The following is a 21700-nucleotide window of genomic DNA, read 5'->3' as shown; positions in this document are numbered from 1 at the left end:
GTATCTCTTCACCTCTGTAGTGTTTCGGCTGTAGCTCTTCACCTGTATTGTTTCAACGGATTTAAAATATGTTGCTTTCCATGTGTGAAATTGTTGCAGTTTCCCCAATACCGTGGATTCTCTATTGGTAAATTTACCTGGGAATTGTGGTGAATTCATCTGAATACGGATATATTTTGTGAGTTGCATCTCCTCCATCCACCAGGAAATGAGGCCGGTGCATCCATCCTGGACACCGCGGACCCCGGACAGCCGGCTGCGGAGTCGATGACCCATGGGGTGACTGCGGCTGAATATAAACGTTATTAAAGAAATCCGGAATCTCTGCAACACAAACGTCCATTCTCTGACAAGAGAAAAGTACTAAATCTGAAAGGTAAACACCACAAAGCAAAGATAATATCACAATGGCAGAATTTCCATGTCTCAGTCACCGCAACTGAGCCAAAAATGCAAAGCACAAGCTCAGCGTCCGGAGGAACAGCTCAGGACACAGAATATAGGACATTGCCCAATCCGTCCCACTTGGTTTTTCCTGTTTTCCAGCACATTACACGAAACTACAGAAATAATCAAGGAGGAAGCCGCAATGTGTGCACTGACAGGAATAAGCTGCGGACATGCCATCCAGCTCCACCAGAGGGCGCGCCGACATTATAAATCACTGCCACTAACAAAGATGGCCGCTCAGAGTATCGCTCCATTCTTCCGTCCTTAGATAACATGGCAGCAGGGACGCTTTACATCCGGTCACGTGCAATTTGGCGGCTGGAGGAGGTTGGCGGCTGGAGGATGGCGGTGGACGTGCGGTTACCGGCTGCTCGGAGACGCGTGAATGAGGCCCTGGGCGCGGAGAGGAGCTGGCACCTCGTGTCTCCCGGGGATACCATCACCACGGACACCGGGTTCATGAGGTGCGGACCGACTGCTGGGAGTTGTAGTCCTCAATCCTTCTTTGTGTCGCTATAGTATAAGATCGTGCTGTGACTAGTGAGTGAGGGTCCCCGTGTGATCACCTGTCTGTTCTCCAGGGGCCACGGAACCTACATGGAGGAGGACAAGCTCCTGGCGTCTGTGGCTGGCGTGGTGGAGAGAGTCAACAAGCTGATCTGTGTCCGAGCCCTAAAGACGAGGTGAGGGGGAAGGGAACCATGGACGGGGGCGACACCCTGTCATCCTGCTGGGGTAATAATGGCCTGGCCCCATAAGGAATGGTGGAAACCGCCAGCTGTAGAATAGGACAAATTCAGCAGCTCACCCCTATGAGCACGTCCATGAGAGGAGCGCGGAAGGGACTAAAGGGTTACCAGCTCCCGATCTAAAATAAGAAAACAACTTTATTCCATAATATTAAAAGAAAAGAGATTTAGTTGTTGGACATGAACCGGTGTATGCCGGAGGAAGAGGCCGTTGTATCACTGAACGCGTTTCGGACACGTATATGTTCTTAGTCCTCAGTATAATAAAGGGGTTTTTTATCTTATATCCAGAGCTGCAAACACTTTAGTCTCTTTGAAACCGCCAGCTGCAATGAACACCGATATAATGTGCAACTATGCTTCATCCTAGGTACAACGGAGAAGTGGGCGACATAGTGGTGGGAAGAATAACCGAGGTACAAAGATGTCACCTGAGGACATAATACTGCCCCTATGTACCAGAATATAACGACTATAATACTGCCCCCTATGTACAAGAATATAACTACTATAATACTGCCCCTATGTACAAGAATATAACTATTATAACCCTGCCCCCTATGTACCAGAATATAACTACTATAATACTGCTCCTATGTACAAGACTATAACTACTATAATACTGCCCCCTATGTACAAGAATATACCTACTATAATACTGCCCGCTATGTACAAGAATATAACTACTATAATACTGCTCCTATGTACAAGAATATACCTACTATAATACTGCTCCTATGTACAAGAATATAACTACTATAATACTGCCCCTATGTACCAGAATATAACGACTATAATACTGCCCCCTATGTACAAGAATATAACTACTATAATACTGCCCCTATGTACAAGAATATAACTACTATAACCCTGCCCCCTATGTACCAGAATATAACTACTATAATACTGCTCCTATGTACAAGACTATAACTACTATAATACTGCCCCCTATGTACAAGAATATACCTACTATAATACTGCCCGCTATGTACAAGAATATAACTACTATAATACTGCTCCTATGTACAAGAATATACCTACTATAATACTGCACCTATGTACAAGAATATAACTACTATAATACTGCTCCTATGTACAAGAATATACCTACTATAATACTGCTCCTATGTACAAGAATATACCTACTATAATACTGCTCCTATGTACAAGAATATACCTACTATAATACTGCACCTATGTACAAGAATATACCTACTATAATACTGCTCCTATGTACAAGAATATACCTACTATAATACTGCTCCTATGTACAAGAATATACCTACTATAATACTGCTCCTATGTACAAGAATATAAGTACTATGATACTGCCCCTATGTACAAGACTACTATTATACTGCCCCCTATGGATTGTTGTAGGTGCAGCAGCGGAGGTGGAAGGTGGACACTCTGTCTCGTCTGGACTCTGTGCTGCTTCTCTCCTCTGTGAATCTTCCTGGCGGAGAGCTGGTGAGTTGTTCCTTTGCCCTCCTTGCACTGGCTTTTATGACTATTTGCCTCTCGTTCTTCATTATGAGAGGGTTTTTGTCTTTACCCCATCTATGTGGGCCCTCTACCATGTGGCATTCTGCACTGCTCTGATCTCGTGTTTTGCCTTTCAGAGGAGGAGGTCTGCGGAGGATGAACTGGCCATGAGGGGCTATCTGCAGGAAGGAGACCTGATAAGTGTATCCTCTGACACAGGAGCGGCTGGCGTGGTGTTATCACTGCCATCGTGCCGTCTGTTATTATAGGATAAATGCGAGACCCATGTTGTAAATATCCATTGACTTCTAATGGGTTCAGTAGGTTTAGTTCTCCAAACAGCTGAGGTTTTGTTGCAGTTGTTTCTGGTCTGGACAATCCTCTGAGCTTTATGGCCTGGACGCATGGTGTCTGGATTTGTTTGCTGTAATGTGATCAGTCTGTAGTTCTGGCTTTCTTGCTGGCGTGTGCGGCCCCTTAACTTGCTTGCTCAGGCGGAGGTGCAGGCAGTGTACTCTGATGGCGCGCTCTCCTTACACACTCGCAGTCTGAAGTATGGCAAGGTGAGATGTCCCATTGTTCGTGTGTCTAGGGGGGTCTACAGAGTCCCATTTGGTGAACTGTGTTTTTTTTTGCTCTTAGCTCGGACAGGGTGTCCTGGTGCAAGTGTCACCATCGCTGATAAAGAGGCGCAAGACTCACTTCCACAATCTCCCCTGCGGAGCCTCCATCATCCTGGGCAACAATGGTTATATGTGGCTCTACCCCACCCCGGAACAGATGGAGGAGGAAGCAGGGGGCTTCATCACCAATCTGGAGGTAACGCCTGTGTCCAAGGCATTAATCTAATTCTTCTCACAGCTGGGGGTTCTGCACTTGGATCCAGTCTGGTTTCCTGGGTAAGGTATTTTCTTTGCATGGATGGAAGGAGGCTTGTTCTGATTTGTCTAGATTGGATGCATTTGTAACAAACCTGCAGCTGTGAGAAATACTGGGGCTGTGTGTTTTGATTTAGCCTCTGGATGAGGAGTAGAACTTATTATAATTTCCGGTGTGTTGACTCTCTGCAGCCGATCCCGCTCTCTGACCGGGAGGTGATCTCTCGCCTGAGGAACTGTATCCTGGCTCTGAGCTCGCAGAAGATGCTCCTGTACGACACCAGCATCCTGTACTGCTACGAAGCGTCGCTGCCTTACCAGGTGCGTGGTCACCAGCCCCTGCCACAACAGTGGGGGTCCACCAGTATCATAGTTTATAGGCTGAGGTCACACAAACATGGCCTCTAAAGCACGGATCTTTGGAAACACAATGAGCTTGTACACTGCTGTTAGTAAATAGTACATATAAATAATGGGTCCATGTTATATGGATGATTTCCTTACAGTAAAACATACGCATGTAGACTACATGAGTTGGCTGTGATGTGACGGGGGTCCACTGTCTCCCTTTAATTGGAGCCTACACTCTTGAGCTGTGGTTTCACCTGGTGGGAGACCTCTGGAGTTGTATTAGAAAAGTTCTATTTCTGGGTTTCCTTTCTTTTGTTCCATAACATTTCTTTTAGTCTATGCCTGATAAAGGGACCGGAGTAGATCTCGAAAGCTTGCAATTTGTTACCATCTTTTCAATTAGCCATTAAAAGTTATCAATCACTGAGGACTCTCAATTCTACATATTTTTCTTTCTTTTGTTGTCAGTTTCTCATCTTGGCGCCACTTTTCTCTTGCAGATTAAGGATCTCCTGAAGATGGAGGTAATAGAAGACATCGTGCTGGAGACCCGGCATCGTCTTTTGGAGCAGGAGGGGTAGTGCTTGCTGGGCTGGGGCTAACCACATTCACAGCGGAGTTGGAGGGGGCCACACATCCTCCACCGTTTGGGGTGTAGTGTCCTTGTGGCTCTACATCTTCCATCCTGGCCAGAGACTGTATGATGGCTGTACTGGAAATGCTGGTCTGGAGTATGGGTGGGAGTTGCAGACTGCTTGTAGCGATAGATTTCTGTAAAAAGCTTCTAGGATTGAGTGATGAGGACACTGCCCCCGCACCAAGAAGGCCATAGAGAGGACTCTTGTTGTGACGTATATCTAGAGAAGGACAGAGTTCTGAGCATCTTCTCCAATAATTGAGAACTTTTCTGGTACAAGTATTACATGTCACTCACTGTGGGATATGGATTACTGTACGGCACTCTAGAAATCCAGAATGAGGTGCTCAAGTAGGTTCCAACCCGTAATGTACAACATCAATTAAACTTGGCACTCAGACGAAACAAGAAAAAAGACAAATTATTTTCTGTAAGCGGAGTTCCTTTTTATTTTACTTTGCATTCATAATGGTTGAATGTTTTCGGTCCTGCTAGGGAGCTTCGTCAGAACAGGGAGAGTCCAGTTTGCTATTCCACTTGAAGAAAAGATAGACGGGTGCAGAGATTTCTATAATCCATGTTGCCAATATTTAGAGGTTTTCTGTTTCTACATGATCACATTATACCTGAATGCCCATAGAGAAGGAACTTTGCTGCAATGGCATGTGTGGTGGCAAACTGCGTCACAAGGGTAATCTTACCCAAAGTGGACTCTCCCTGTTCTGACGAAAATCACTGTGTGGGGATATGCAACACTATGCTCTGTGTTCCTTGTGGGGGTGGGGTTTTGTGCTGCGCTCTGTTCCTTGTGGGGGTGGGGTTATGTGGCGCGCTCTGGCTTTCTCTGTGGGGGCAGGGTTGTCACACAGTGGCTCTCTGAGGGTGGGGTTATACAGCACGCAGTGGCATTGTCTGTGGGGGTGGCGTGCTCTGTTTATGAAGCATTTCAACTTTTGCCTTTTCTTTAACCTACAACAGAACCTCAATCTCTGGTTTCAGCCCTCCTCTTTCTTCTATGCTGCTCTCAGATTGTTTTGTATGCTGCAGTCATCACATGCCACATTTAAGCATTGCCTTTAATTAAAGCTGCTGAAATCAGTGCTGCCCAGTTATTATACATTAATGACCTCAGTGCCAATCAGTGAGTCTGTTAATGAAAGAAAATCTGTCACCACATTTGACCTATCTAAACTATTACTATAAGCATACAGGTTATAGACTGCTGAGGAGAGTGATCCCTGTGCGTCTCATTTATCAGATGCCTTGATGAGAAATCTTTCTTTTATCATATTATATAAGTGACCCCTTCCAGGCTCTGGGGAGGACACTGCCTGGAAGATAACTGCCACCAGAGATTTTTCATGAAGGAGAGTCACCAGTGTGATGGCCTCTCTGCTGTCCTGATCTCACTGCAGAGCTGTGTGTGATTATACCTGATACATCTGCAGGTTCTTAGCTTCCATCCAACAGGCAGACAGGGCTACAATACAGCAGAGCTGTAAAAAATGAGTGTGCAAAAAGACAAATGTAATTTCTCCTGTTCTGTGTTAGTGACTTGTTTCACACTGGTATCTCTCCTTCATGTATTATAATCCCTGGAGGCAGTCATCTTCCAGGCAGCGTCCTCCCCAGAGCCTGGAAGAGGTCACTTATATAAAGAGATAAAAGATGACTTCTCAGCAACAACACATCTGACATTAGACACACAGGTAAGACTGCTTTCAGTAGACTATAGCCTGTATGTATGCCCATAGTAATAGTTTAGATGGGTGAAATGTGGTGACAGATTCCTTTTAACCCCAAAGGTGGTTTGCACATTAATGACCGGGCCAATTTTTACTATTATGACCACTGTCACTGAGGTAATAACTCTGGAATGCTTCAACGGGTCCTGGTAATTCTGATTAAAAAAAAAAAAAAAAATGTTTTAGCCCCAGACTTTACATTCTCACACAAGAAGTCTGTAAAAATGTCACCAAAATTTGTCCCACAATGTCTATGGAACGTGGCCATGCCCCATGTGTGGCTGTACAGTGCTACTTAGCAATACGGAGAGACTCTGGAGGGACAGAGCGCTATTTGCCTCCTGGATTTTCCTAGAACAGTTTGGACTCCATATACAGCTGCAATTGCTTAGAAGAGCAGAATCCCCGACACACACACACATCCAGTGACCCAATTTTGGAAACCGAATTCCCCAAGAGGTATATCTACAGGTGTAGACAATTTTGATTCCATGGGTATTTTCCAGAAACTAAAAGCAATGAATGTTGCCGAGTGCAGACTGCCGCTATAGTGACCAGTACGTTGCAGTCACCAGTACGTTACACCTAGCCCGTGCTTCTGGAGACATGCGCCCATAAGTTAGGCAGGGTCTCATTGTGAAGGAAGAAATTAAGAAAGAATCTCCATTTTTGTGCTTTTCGACTCCATTTTGTTGTTTTGATATAAATTTTGTTAGTAGGCTAAACTTTACCGCTGGTATGAGACCTTGATTGTTGCAACTTGGACAGAACATGAGACTGAGGGTGTATTGTTCTACAAAACTTTGACGCACAGATTGTTCCTGTATTCTTATAGGCTAAGAACCGTGAGCGTGTTCTTATGCTGATTGGTTGAAGTGTAATTTCTATGACTGTGATATAGTCATGCAGAATAAACGGGGGCCAGAGATCAGCTCGATCCCCCATACAGAGACACACGTCTCCGTCTGGTCATTTTCAGTTGCCGGCAACACTTTATATATTAATTTGGAAATCACTGGGTTAACCGTGAAGGATCACTTTAAATCCTCCCTCAACAGTTGGTGCCGAAACCCGGGATCCAAGCAGGAACGCCTCTGCCCCCCGGAGGACAACAAGACAAAGGACCCTCGGACCAGACGCAGGCACTGGAAAATTGGGACTGATCATCCCCCACAACAACCACGGTAAGTTGGCAGTTATACTGTCCAGACTGACCGTTTGGTGTGGTTTTCCTGTGTTTGTTGCTGCAAAGAGGATCTGAGGTTTGTCCCCGGAGGTGGGATGATTCTAGGGTGGAATCATATAGAGGTGTAGTTCCGTTGGAAGCCCAGTGCTTGAACCGTACCTCATAAGGGACGGACACCCCGGATTAACCAGTGATGTAATTCTCTTTACAGTCAAAATACCCTGAATTCCTGATCACTGTTAGAATCAGGAGCGGTGAGGTGATCGAAGATTGGGTAGGATGCGTAACTCAGGAATACATAGATATATATGTGTATGTCCAGGGGCGTCCGGAGGGGTTAAGTCTAAGACGCCCTCCTCCTTTCACTGAGTACCGCGATTTTGGGTTGTCCTAGCGGGGGACAGGTAAAAACCCTGAGTGGAATAGGCCACACAGCTGCTCTGGTAACTATACACGACTAAAAAGGGGTATTTCGCTTTAAAGGAGAATCAGTTCGTGGAAGAAGACGACTTTGAATTGTGTGATAAAAATTAGATATTGTTAACCCAAAGAAGGGAAAAGAAATCTGTCAGGAATGCAGGGAAAATATTCTCAATCTGGTATGTGAATTGTGCGATGAAGATTTTGTAGAAATTAATTAAGTCTGAGAACTACTGTATTTCGTTTGTGTTTGTCTTTGAAATATCCGATGGGAGGGGTCGCGTAGCTGCGCTATTGCTTGTCTCTTTTCTCTGTGTAGAGGAATGCTGTGATCTCTCTTATGTCTGTGTCCTTGGAATGGAGAGAGCACATACTGTAACGGTGTTCTCTGTATTTTCTCTGGTAGATCTGTGTCTTGTTTAAGGCGACAATATTGTTTTGAAGTACAAAGAAATATTATAATCTGGAAAATTGAAGGTGAAATCTAGTGTCTAGTTTTAGAAGGAAATTTGTAAGTGACTGGTAAAAGCAAGTTGAGTGGTTGATATATAGCAAATTGAGGATCAACAGAGAAAGTGAATTCTAGTTGTTTTTGTTACCGTTACGTTGAAAAAGGAAAGTTGTCTACTCCTATGATAAAGTCTGGATGTTTTGTGGTACCGGAAGGAATTGATAAAGTCCCTGCTTGATGATAAGGTCCCTCCCCAGGAAATCAAGCCTCTTCTCCCGACCGTAAGCTCTGTGGGTTGCCAAAACTTAGTGCGCCTCCACCCTATGATCCGGCTACGTGGATCTGTGATGTATGCGGAGTTACTAATTCCCAGTGTAGAGAGGTCCATTACAATTGTGAAGCAAAGAAGACCCGGAGTTGTAGCCCCCACCTTTCCCTTGCTAAACGCTGACAGCCCCCCCTGACAGCCCCCCTTTTCACAGCTGCAAGGACGAAGCTTCATTCCTTATCAGAGTTCAGCCCCTGCCCTCCCCACCTTACACAAATCTAGTCTCATACTAAGATATCCCTTTTAACCCTGTCTGGGAATCTCCCTCCCCAGCCCCATGTCAATTCTCAGATCAAGAGCTTGTTTTAATTAGAGTAGATAACAGACCCAATAAATATACTTTTATAAAACCTATCCCTGTGGGACCCTTCCCTGAAGTTACTGCTCAGTTCGTAATCTCTCCCTTATGTCCGGTAAATTTACTGGGGGCAGATTTATTATTACAGTTCCGCTCCAGAATACAATTCCAAGATGATGGTCCTGATGGACCCAGATTCTCCCCCAATAATGCCTGTAGAACCAGTAAAAGTGTTTCTCAAACCTGGTGCCCCTTTTTCTAAAGTCCATCAATACCCTTTGAAATATGATCAGGAGCAGTGTCTCAAGGGGCAAATACAAATGTTATTCGATAATTGTGCCCTGATACCCTGTGTTTCCCCATGTAACACACCCTTGTTTCCCGTTAAGAAAAAGACCCCACCCAGCCAATCCCTTGTGTACCGGCTGGTACAAGATCTACAGGCATTTAATGCAGTTACTGTTCCAGAAACTCCGGTGGTGTCTAAGCCACATACTCTTTTGTCCCAGATATCTCAGGATGCTGCTTGGTTCATGGTTATCGATCTTGCCAATGTCTTCTTCAGCATTCCATTACACCCAGATTGCCAGTTCTGTTTGCATTCATTTATCAGGGATGACAATTGATGTGGACAGTTATGCCAAGGGGGGGCCAGTCATAGCCCAAGAGTGTCAGGCCTACCTTGCCACTTATGGCCCCTTGCAAACAGGAGAGACTATGGCCACCCCACACGATGTATATAGTATCCTTGATCAAGTACAATCTGGCCACATGTCCATGGCTAGACAGCTGCGACTTCAGTGTGCTATTCTCATGTCTATTAATGTGATTTTAAAAAGGTGCGCTGTCCTGAACCCCGCTACTCTTCCCCTAGTTCCTATGGATCCAAAGGGGGGAGGAGTAGGTGATATAAAAAAGGACATTCTTTCTTTCTAGAATGGATCCAGAGGAACAAGATTAGGTTTCCAAACCACATGATATGTCTCAGGAAACGGCTGGTCTCTAGTGTGCCTATTCTAATGCTGATTTTGAGCTTTTTGTAGATGGATCCCGTCACCAAGATGACCAAGGACGCTTCTGTACCAGATATGCTGTGGTCTCAGAACATGAGGTAATCAAGGCAGAGTTAATGCCAGCTCATATGTCTGCACAAGAAGCAGAAGGTAAGACTGTAAATATCTACACTGATTCCAGGTATGCTTTTGGCATTACACACGGTTCTGGGCCTATCTGGAGAGCCAGGGCTTTCCTGACAGCAAATGGCCACCCCTTTAAATATGCTGAGGCAGTCCAGCAACTTATGAATGCACTACAGCTTCCCACCCAAACAGGCATCATAAAGGTAAAGGCACATACCAAAGGCACTGATGGATGGACAAAAAGGGTAATGCACTGCAGCAAGCACTCCTGTGGCCTCTCAAGTACATCACCTAGACACCCCACCATCTCCACTTGTGTTGAAAGACATCTTAGCCCGGTTACAAGAACAGGCAAGTAAGGAGGAGAAAAATAGGTGGCAAAAGATAGGGGCTTGCTCTGATACCGTCACTGGACTATGGGGGAGGGGTGAAAAGGTCTGCCTACCACAGGTACTGTACCCAATGATGGCACAGGTTCTGCACGGGAATGTGCACCACTCGAAGACGGCCATGTGTGACACCCTACAGAGACAATGGATTGCCCCCGGGGTTTTCCACCTGCGCAGAAAGGCAGGTACAGAGCTGCATGATATGTGCCACACATAATCAGAGTAGGACAGTGAAAACCCCATCCAAACACACTCCCCGGCCCCTTTAACCAATTCCAGAGACTGCAGATTGATTATATTCAGTTACCCAGGGTAGGGACGTATGAGTATGTGTTGGTCTGCATTGATTTATTTTCAGGTTGGCCAGAAGCCTACCCAGTTGCCAAAGCTACGGCTAAGACAACGGTGAAGAAACTGATGGCTGAGATCATATGCAGGTATGGAGTTCCTGAAGTCATTGAAAACGATCGGGGTTCCCATTTTACTGGAGAGATCATGTCAGAGGTAATGGCAGCACTGGGGGTAAGTCAAGCATTGCATACTCCATCCACAGAGTAGTGGAAAAGTGGAAAGACTAAATGGAACTCTTAAGCTTAAAATCCAGAAGGCAATGACAGAGACTGGTAAACCATGGACAGAATGTCTCCCTCTAGCTTTGTTTTCAGTAAGATATACCCCAAACAGGAAGACAGGACTGTCACCGTATGAGATTCTGTTTGGCAGGGGCCCCAATCTTGAATGTTTCTTTCCACAACAGTTGCAGCTCAAGTACTGGGACTTGACTAGCTATGTGCAGGCCTTACATGGATACCTTGCCAAAGTGCATTTAACCGTTTTCAGTTCTTTTCCAGACCCAGACAAGGTTCCTGGACACCATCCCTTTGTGCCAGGAGACCTGGTGTATGTGAAAAAGTTTGTGCGCAGAGATTGTCTCCAGCCGAGATTTGAAGGACCCCACACGGTGATCCTGGTCACCCCCACTGCAGTAAAGCTGGAAGGAAAGAGCACCTGGATCCACGCTTCACACTGTAAAAGAGACCGAACCAGTGTTTAGTCACAGTAGTGACTGAAGGGAAATGTTGCTGTTGTTTTTGATCCTGGAACTGAAGGCTATCCTCGCCCCTACCTCTTTGGTCCCTATTGTAAAAATAAGAATTCTGGTTCCATTATTCTCTGGGTAAACCTGACAGCCCCGGCAAATATCTGGCGATTTGATTTTTGTGATGTAGTCAAGTGCCCCGAGACTGAACGGGTTGTAGAGGGGATCATCCAGTTTTATATATGTATTACCAGAAATGACAACGATAATTGTTATTATTAGACTGATGCCGCCTGGAATACAGGGGATGATTGGGGATATAAACCTAGCGAAGCCATGTTCCCTAAGGATAGAACGGGTAGGAGTCTCCGTGAGAGAATGCATCTAACAGACCTTCTGCAACCACTTAGGGGCTGTAAATGGGGTAAAAGTTGTCACCCCCCCCTCCTAAATCTCGAAAGCCCCCAATCTGCTGATCTGCAGACATTTGTACTGGGAAGGCATTATAATTATGTATTTAGTAGTGGATACCATGGGAATTTAGGCCCAGGTGAGCGTTTGCAAACTGTAGTCAATGAAGTGATCCCCATTCCAGGTCTCAGTTGGCAAGAGGTTTTCTCCATAGAAACACAAACAGCCCCAAGGAAAAACCTATGGTTAGAATGGGTGAGATACAATGTAAGAGTCCAGAATATCTCTGTAGGATGTATTGCTTGTGCTGCTGCAAATACACACCTATACACACATGCATTGCTTTTTCCTGATGACAATATCACTGCCTGTGTCATGAACTTGTTGAAAGGTTTGAAGTCCACTGATTGCCCAGATTACGTCCCACTAATTCATGAGGAACCTAAACTAAAGGTCCCAGGAGAAGTAACCGTATTAGGTGACAATTACACCTGCTATAATTCCCACGACACCACAGGTACACTAGTAGGGATCTTCGAGACAGGTTTCTGCAAAGGGAGCAGTTCTCTAGATACTGATTTGTTAACCAAACATACAGAATATATGTACGACATTTATTGGTTATGTGGAGATGGTAAGCTCCGTCCTAGGTTGCCTAATGCCTGGATAGGCCAATGCACCCCTGTTAAACTAGCCATGCAGTTCAAGATTTTACTTTGAGATCCAAAGATACCTGATGAACCTACCAGAAAGAGGAGAAGTCTCGATCAGCTCTACATGAGTTATGAAGAAGATCCAATAATATATATTGATGCTATTGGGGTGCCAAGGGGGGTGCCTGACCAGTTTAAAGCCCAGAACCAGATTTATGCTGACTTTGCTTCTATAATCCCACAGGTGCAGATTAATAAAAATGTTGAATGGATCAAATATATATATATATTACAGAGAACAAAGATTTGTTAATTATAGCTGTGATGCCTTTTAGGGTATAGTTGAGGATTTGGGCCCTAACACTTGTATGACCCGTGCTGCAACCCGACCTAAGAGAATTACACTGAATCCTGTCCAGACAAGATCACATGCAGTGATATAAGAAGCTGACACAGGATTGTGGTTGGTGGATACTGGAGACATTAACTTTTGGGAGTAGGCTGACAGTAATCCTTTTGGGAAGGAGCTGTAGACCAGCATGTCATGTCGCCCCCACCACCAGAGAACCAACCACATCAGGTAGGGTAAGACAGATACATGAGTATTATCCCTGGAGGCCCTCTGACTAGCTATGCAAAAACAATTGGCTGACCCTGAGAACCAACCTTTCTCATTTTACAAACAAATAATGATAATATGATGGACGTATAAGTGCACCTAGGCAGGCCTAGGTAGTTAGTGAAAGCAATCCCGACTGGCACCTTCCTCAATCAAGAAGTAGACCCACCAGAGTACGATGGTACTGATCCAGGGGAGATCCCTAAGTATGTCCCCCTCAAAAGAGTAGACAGAACCCCTCATTCTCAGATGATGCTAAGAGATTTAGTTTAGGGACAGTGGGAGAACTCCATGTGAGGTTAGTGAAGGGTTCAGCTGCCTGGAGGCCTCTCGCTAGGGGAGAGTTTCTGAGGTGTCTGGATGAAGAAATCCACCTCCCCTTTTCCCATCACATGGACAGTCTCGAAGGATCTTTCTTTAGGGGAAAAACTTAGTATTTAGGGGGGATTGTCAAGGTGAAAATATATTTTCTTATATACTTTTTGTACTGCCATACTCTTATACTGTGAAACGATAACTTTTTCCTATGCTTGCAGATATAACTGTATTTAAAATGGCTGCCAGTATTCACCTTTATCCTTGTTATGTATGTAATACTAAAACTTGTTTTTTTGGTGTATTTCTGTGTGTATTAGGAAATTCTGCACTAGGATAACTAATGATGAAACCAAAAGCGTTGCTATCTCTGCTCTTCTCTACACCGATTTCACAAAGTTATCTGATGAAGATGTTGAAGCCAAGCGCATGGCTGTCTTCAAAAGATCCCCACTACTGTTATCAATAATTGTTATTCGTAAATTCTAGTATACAGGGGGGACGGGTACGCCGCAGCAGCCATGTGAAGACCAGTATACCCCTCGAGCTTAGAGCTTGGGATAGTATCTCTGATGCTGGACATTAATTAACAAAATTTATCTAGGGGGGAATGTGAAGGAAGAAATTAAGAAAGAATCTCCATTTTTGTGCTTTTCGACTCCATTTTGTTGTTTTGATATAAATTTTGTTAGTAGGCTAAACTTTACCGCTGGTATGAGACCTTGATTGTTGCAACTTGGACAGAACATGAGACTGAGGGTGTATTGTTCTACAAAACTTTGACGCACAGATTGTTCCTGTATTCTTATAGGCTAAGAACCGTGAGCGTGTTCTTATGCTGATTGGTTGAAGTGTAATTTCTATGACTGTGATATAGTCATGCAGAATAAACGGGGGCCAGAGATCAGCTCGATCCCCCATACAGAGACACACGTCTCCGTCTGGTCATTTTCAGTTGCCGGCAACACTTTATATATTAATTTGGAAATCACTGGGTTAACCGTGAAGGATCACTTTAAATCCTCCCTCAACATCATCACTTCAGGAATGCCAAATGTGGACGCTATATGTGGTTTAGGTACACTGGGGCTCAGAAGAGAGGGGGCATTTGGATTTTGGAGCCGAGAATTTGCTGAATTTGTTTTGGCGAGTGAGGAGCTATTTTGCTTTTTCTGGAGCCTTTCTGCTACCAGTAACGTAGAAGCCCCTATATTTCCGCGAACAGATGACAGACCCGAGTGAGGACTTGCTTTTTTTTTTTTTGGTGGATTGAGTGGAAGCTTTTTTTTGGGAACATTTTACATAACGTTTTGGATCACATTTATCCGGCGCTCTACGCTGAGCACTTACTTTGGGGTTTCCATCTAAATCTCTGAATGACGTGATTCAGATGAAACCCCTGATGGAGCCATTCACTATAATGAGGCAGCAGAGTTACCCTGGACTCCGTCCAGCCTCTGTTCAACGGTGTCCTTTTCAGAGTGCACATAACTGTGGCCGACTGCACTTTTATGCAATCATAAAAAGATGGACACCGCCAGATCACAGGTCAAACAGTGTCCACAGTGCCTCCATCTACCTCATTATAGGGAACACCGATTAGACAAACAATACACAGGGTTAGTAACCCAAAACCCCTGTGCCCATAAGGAATACTTATAAATACTCCCATGCAAGGAAAATATTACCCTATAGAAAACTTTGCACATCAGAACTAGAATAGTAAAAAAAAGTAATTTTATTGAATAATAGCAATTAAAATGATAGACAAAATTAACAGCAAACGGTGAACAGTACCAAATGAACAAGGCACCACAGACCAAAGGGAGATTATATCAAGAAAATGTGAACCACCCCACCACAAATAAATACATCTTGTGGCCAATTAATAGGCAATGCGAATATGGACAAAATGGCTATATGAAAGCCACACAAGGATTAATGAGGAGATGGCATGGTAACAAATATAAAAAGATGATAGTTACCTCTGGTCTGATGGTGCCACAGCCCCTACACGCATTTCGGCTTCGTGTGCATTCTTCTGGGGCATAGGGAATCTTCTGCCAGGGGTTCCGTCTGAATCACGTATTTCAGATACTTACATGGAAACTCTGATTCGGGTCGGTGCGATAACAACGATACCAGATTTATATTGGGTTTTTATCTATGGTGTGAGCCAGTGACCGGGGTCATAAGCGACGGTCGCTATGTGTCCCCCAGGATACGCACACGCATATTGAGGCCGAGGGAGTGCATTGCAGTCACAGGCAATAAACATAGTGGAGGAGTTGGCCTCCTTTCTTCCAACTGTACCTTTAACCCAATCCCACCTCCACCCTCCCTTATCCTTCCTTCTTTTGAAGTCCACACTGTCCGCATCTACTCCCCTACAACCTCCAAATGGCCGTCATATACCGACCTCCGGGCCCGACCACTGCCTTTATTGACCAATTCTCCACCTGGCTCCTTCACTTTCTGCTGACATTCCCACCATCATCATGGGTGATTTCAACATCCCCATTGACACCCACCAGTCAGCAGCCTCCAAACTCCTGTCCCTTACTTTATCCTTTGGACTGACTCAGTGGTCCTCCTCAGCCACCCACACAGACGGACACACATTAGACCTTGTCTTCACCCGTTTCTGCTCCCTATCTAACTTTACAACCTCCCCTCTCCCTCTATCTGACCACCATCTACTCACTTTCTCATCCCTGTCCTCCTCACCTGTCACCCATGTCCAGCACCATGCGCACCCACGCAGGAACCTCGCACACCTAGACACCCATACACTCTCTGCCTCTATCCTACCACTAGCATCCATATCCTCACTCCACGACCCAGACACGGCTTTCTACAATGCCACTCTTCCATCAGGTATTGACATGGTCGCCCATGTTATGCATAACGGAGTGCGACGAACCCATAGACAACCCTGGCACAATAACACCACTAAAAAGCTTTGGCAAGTATCCAGAATTGCAGAACGGTGTTGGAAGAAAACGCATTCGCAAGATGATTTCACTGCACTCAAACAAGCAACACACATTCAAATCAGCGCTCACCTCTGCTAAACAGGCCTACTGCACAACCCTCGTATCTTCCTTATCCCACAACCCCAAACAGTTGTTCACCACGTTTAACTCCCTCCTCCGCCCACCACTGCCCCCTCCGAGTTCCCTAATCGTTGCCGAGCACTTCAAAAATAAGATCGACCAAACAAGGCAAATCTTTGTCGTCAAACCACCACAACCCCTTTGTATAGCAGACTAATGCCCAAACCCCATAACTTGCCTCTCCAAAATCACTGAAGGGGAGCTTGCTCATCTTCTCTCCAAATCACACCTCACCACTTGTGCACCTGCTCCCCAACCTCACCACCACACTAATCCCATCCCTAACCCATCTCTTCAACCTATCACTAACTTCTGGTACCTTCCCACTGCTTTCAAACATGCCACAATCACACCTATCCTCAAAAAGCCATCCCTTGACCCAAGCTCTATGTCCAGCTATCGCCCCATATCTTTGCTCCCATTTGCATCCAAACTCCTTGAGCAGCATGTCCATGCTGAACCTTCCTCTCACTTTGCATCTAACTCTCTCTTCGACAACCTATAATCTGGTTTCCGTCCCCGCCATTCCACTGAAACTGCCCTGACCAAAATTACTAACAACTTACTTACAGCCAAAGCTAACAGACAATTCTCTATACTCCTCCTTCTAGACCTGTCCTCTGCCTTCGACACAGTTGACTACTGCCTCCTACTACAGATCCTCTCCTCCTTTGGGGTCAAAGACCTCGTCCTATCTTGGATCTCCTCATACCTTACCAACTGCACATTTAGCGTTTCCTACTCCCATACTTACCTCCTCATCTCGCCCCCTCTCTGTTGGTGTCCCTCAAGGCTCTGTCCTTGAGCCCTTACTCTTCTCAATCTATACACTCGGCCTGGGACAACTCATAAGGTCCTATGGCTTCCTGTACCATCTATATGCTGATGATGCTCAGATCTACCTCTCTGGCCCAGATGTCACCTCTCTGCTCTCAAGAATCCCAGAGTGTCCATCAGCCATATCCTCCTTCTCCTCTCGCTTCCTCAAGCTCAATGTGGACAAATCTGAACTAATTATCTTTCCTCCATCTCGCATATCTTCCCTACCTGATCTATCAAAATAAATGAAATCACACTTTCCCCAAAATCCGCTGCCTCAGAGTAACCCTGGACTCTGCCCTGCCCTTCAAACCGCACATTCAAGCTCTCGCCACCTCCTGTTGCCTCCAGCTCAAAAATATTTCTAGAATCCGTCCTTTCCTCAACCCTCACTCTACCAAAATGCTTGTGCATGCCCTAATCATCTCCCGCCTCGACTACTGCAACATCCTCCACTGTGGCCTACCTTCAAACACTCTTGCACCCCTCCAGTCCGTCCTTAACTCTGCTGCCCGACTAATCTCTCTCCTTGCTACACTCCTTCTTCCTCTCTTTGCAAATCCCTTCACTGGCTCCCAGTTTCCCAGCATATCCAGTTTAAACTACTAACACTGACCTACAAAGCCATCCAAAAACTTTCTCCTCCGTATATCTCCAAACTAATCTCTCAATATCTTCCCTTACATAATCTCCGGTTCTCCCAAGACCTCCTTCTCTCCTCCACGCTTATTCGCTCCACACCAAACTGCCTCCAAGACTTCTCCCGAATATCCCCCATCATCTGGAATTCTGTGCCCCAACAAGTCCGGTTATCCACCACATTTGGATCCTTCAAAAGAAACCTGAAAACCCATCTCTTCAAATAAGCTTACAGCCTGTAATGACCACACGGCCACCTCAACACCATCGGAGCTACTGCAACCCTCGACCTACTGTCTCCTTCCCCACCATCCTGTAGAATGTAAGCCCGGAAGGGCAGGGTCTTCTCCCCTCTGTGTCAGTCTGTCATTGTTAGTTTTGTTTACTGTAAGGGATATTTGTATTTTGATGTAACCCCTTCTCATGTACAGCACCATGGAATTAATGGTGCTATACAGGTCCTTCTCAAAAAATTAGCATATAGTGTTAAATTTCATTATTTACCATAATGTAATGATTACAATTAAACTTTCATATATTATAGATTCATTATCCACCAACTGAAATTTGTCAGGACTTTTATTGTTTTAATACTGATGATTTTGGCATACAACTCCTGAAAACCCAAAAAACCTGTCTCAATAAATTAGCATATCAAGAAAAGGTTCTCTAAACGACCTATTACCCTAATCTTCTGAATCAACTAATTAACTCTAAACACATGCAAAAGATACCTGAGGCTTTTAAAAACTCCCTGCCTGGTTCATTACTCAAAACCCCCATCATGGGTAAGACTAGCGACCTGACAGATGTCAAGAAGGCCATCATTGACACCCTCAAGCAAGAGGGTAAGACCCAGAAAGAAATTTCTCAACAAATAGGCTGTTCCCAGAGTGCTGTATCAAGGCACCTCAATGGTAAGTCTGTTGGAAGGAAACAATGTGGCAGAAAACGCTGTACAACGAGAAGAGGTGACCGGACCCTGAGGAAGATTGTGGACTGAGTCTGGTGTGGAAACATCCAGAGCCACCGTGCACAGGCGTGTGCAGGAAATGGGCTACAGGTGCCGCATTCCCCAGGTAAAGCCACTTTTGAACCATAAACAGCGGCAGAAGCGCCTGACCTGGGCTACAGAGAAGCAGCACTGGACTGTTGCTAAGTGGTCCCAAGTACTTTTTTCTGATGAAAGCAAATTTTGCATGTCATTCGGAAATCAAGGTGCCAGAGTCTGGAGGAAGACTGGGGAGAAGGAAATGCCAAAATGCCTGAAGTCCAGTGTCAAGTACCCACAGTCAGTGATGGTGTGGGGTGCCATGTCAGCTGCTGGTGTTGGTCCACTGTGTTTCATCAAGGGCAGGGTCAATGCAGCTATCTATCAGGAGATTTTGGAGCACTTCATGCTTCCATCGGCTGAAATGCTTTATGGAGATGAAGATTTCATTTTCCAGCACGACCTGGCACCTGCTCACAGTGCCAAAACCACTGGTAAATGGTTTACTGACCATGGTATTACTGTGCTCAATTGGCCTGCCAACTCTCCTGACCTGAACCCCATAGAGAATCTGTGGGATATTGTGAAGAGAAAGTTGAGAGACGCAAGACCCAACACTCTGGATGAGCTTAAGGCCGCTATTGAAGCATCCTGGGCCTCCATAACATCTCAGCAGTGTCACAGGCTGATTGCCTCCATGCCACGCCGCATTGAAGCAGTCATTTCTGCCAAAGGATTCCCGACCAAGTATTGAGTGCATAACTGAACATTATTATTTGATGGTTTTTTTGTTTGTTATTAAAAAACACTTTTATTTGATTGGCCGGGTGAAATATGCTAATTTATTGAGACAGGTTTTTTGGGTTTTCAGGAGTTGTATGCCAAAATCATCAGTATTAAAACAATAAAAGACCTGACAAATTTCAGTTGGTGGATAATGAATCTATAATATATGAAAGTTTAATTGTAATCATTACATTATGGTAAATAATGAAATTTAACACTATATGCTAATTTTTTGAGAAGGACCTGTATAAATAAATAATAATGAGCATGATCAGCAAGTTTCCTAGCGTTGGTGACCTGGATGCCGTTATGACGATCTCGGGTTATCATGGCAACGATCGGGACCTCTAGTCACGCTGGGGGGGGGGGGGTTTCGATCCAAAGGCAGAGGGGGTGGCAGCCCTCCGCCGGTTCCTGGAATACTGCAATCCTGTTCAATCGCAGTATTTCGGGGGGTTAAAGTCCAGGGAGCGGTGCATGACTGCTCCTGGCACTTGGCTGATTCTGACAGCTGACACCCAGCGGCCCTGCTGATTGACCCAAGTCATGTGGATGGATTATGTCTGATGTCAGAATGGGGTTAAAGCACCACATGCGGATGTGTGCAGCTCCCCAAACAGGATATGGGGCACATTATTTTGAGGAATAATTGCAGTTATATAATTATTTGTATTGTCCTAATATACGGTAATGGCTAGTGCGATTTAATATCCGTCATTAAATACTCAATGTCTCATGTGTTTGGCTTCTGCTTGGACTCGCTCATACACACCAGTATTTAATTCAGTGTGCAGAACACAGAACAATTCAGTCTGCACTGGTCCCTGTGCTCGCCTGCTGACCCCCATGATAGTCCCTGCTGCCAAAACAAACAAAAGTCAAGAAATTGACCCAAAAGTAGTAATCTGCTATGAGACATGTTGATCATGCAAAACACGGGACAAATGCCCCCTCTGTCCATACAAAGTGTGTGCTGACTTCAATTTGAGAAATGAAGGTACTGCACCTCATATGTGCTATATGCTTGGCGTTAGGCGATACAAGCCCCTAAACCGATCGCTCCAACAGAGTAGAAATAAGTGACCACCATAAATGAAGTTTCTGGTTCTTCACACATGGAAGAAAAGGCTGAGGCCTTGAGCAACATCTCAATTCGTCTATATCTGACACTTACTATACCTTTAATGATTATTTCCTGCTCTCGATGTATCGCTGTCACTTCTGCTTCCCCCCCACCAAAAAAAAGACAAAAAATGAAAACACGAAGTCACCAGCAATATTACAGTAAAAATCAACCATGCTGCTGACTGGAAATACAGCAGCAACCACCCCGACTCAGCTGCTCCGGACCCTGACACCATTGATCCTCTGCTGTGTCTGGGAGCCCACATCAATATAACTAGGGCGATGGAGACTCCGTGTGGGGCACATAAATACCAGGGATGGTAACTAGAGTTGAGCGAGTCCAACATCCAGGCTGTCCATGCATGTGCTGTGACTGTCATACAGCTGCGGCGCTGATCAGCCGCCACAATCCAGGAAGCCGGGTTCCCTTTGCAGCTTATTCGGCAACCCAAAGAAATTTGCTCAACTCTAATGGTAACCAACGTCTTCCATCTCCACAGGTCCACCATAGCCGTGCATTTCCTCCTATGTGACCTATTCCCGCAGGAGTCCTGTCTACCTGGCAGCAGATCCATTGAGATGCTCAGTGCGGCAGTTGTAGATCAGATTTTTATTCTGCATATCCCACAAATAATCAGATTTGGGTATATGAGACATAGATACTAGTGATGAGCGAGTATA

At 45.1% G+C, this 21700-nt stretch overlaps 1 protein-coding gene across 1 annotated transcript; it reads left to right on the top strand.

The window, feature by feature from the left end:
• The first annotated feature begins 690 nt into the window (after window positions 1-690).
• On the top strand, window positions 691-5648 carry EXOSC2 (exosome component 2). Its single transcript, XM_077284733.1, has 9 exons — window positions 691-914; window positions 1032-1133; window positions 1570-1615; window positions 2580-2669; window positions 2822-2887; window positions 3179-3247; window positions 3327-3503; window positions 3755-3883; window positions 4414-5648. Exons 1-9 carry the CDS (start codon window positions 724-726, stop codon window positions 4492-4494), a joined length of 951 nt encoding a protein of 316 aa, XP_077140848.1. The 5' UTR covers window positions 691-723; the 3' UTR covers window positions 4495-5648.
• The last annotated feature ends 16052 nt before the right edge of the window (window positions 5649-21700 follow it).

The sequence above is a fragment of the Ranitomeya variabilis genome, chromosome 2 (assembly GCF_051348905.1).
Source record: "Ranitomeya variabilis isolate aRanVar5 chromosome 2, aRanVar5.hap1, whole genome shotgun sequence".
In the NCBI taxonomy this organism is placed as follows: domain Eukaryota; kingdom Metazoa; phylum Chordata; class Amphibia; order Anura; family Dendrobatidae; genus Ranitomeya; species Ranitomeya variabilis.
The sequence above is the reverse complement of the archived record's forward strand: the minus strand, read 5'-3'. Positions and strand labels throughout refer to the sequence as shown.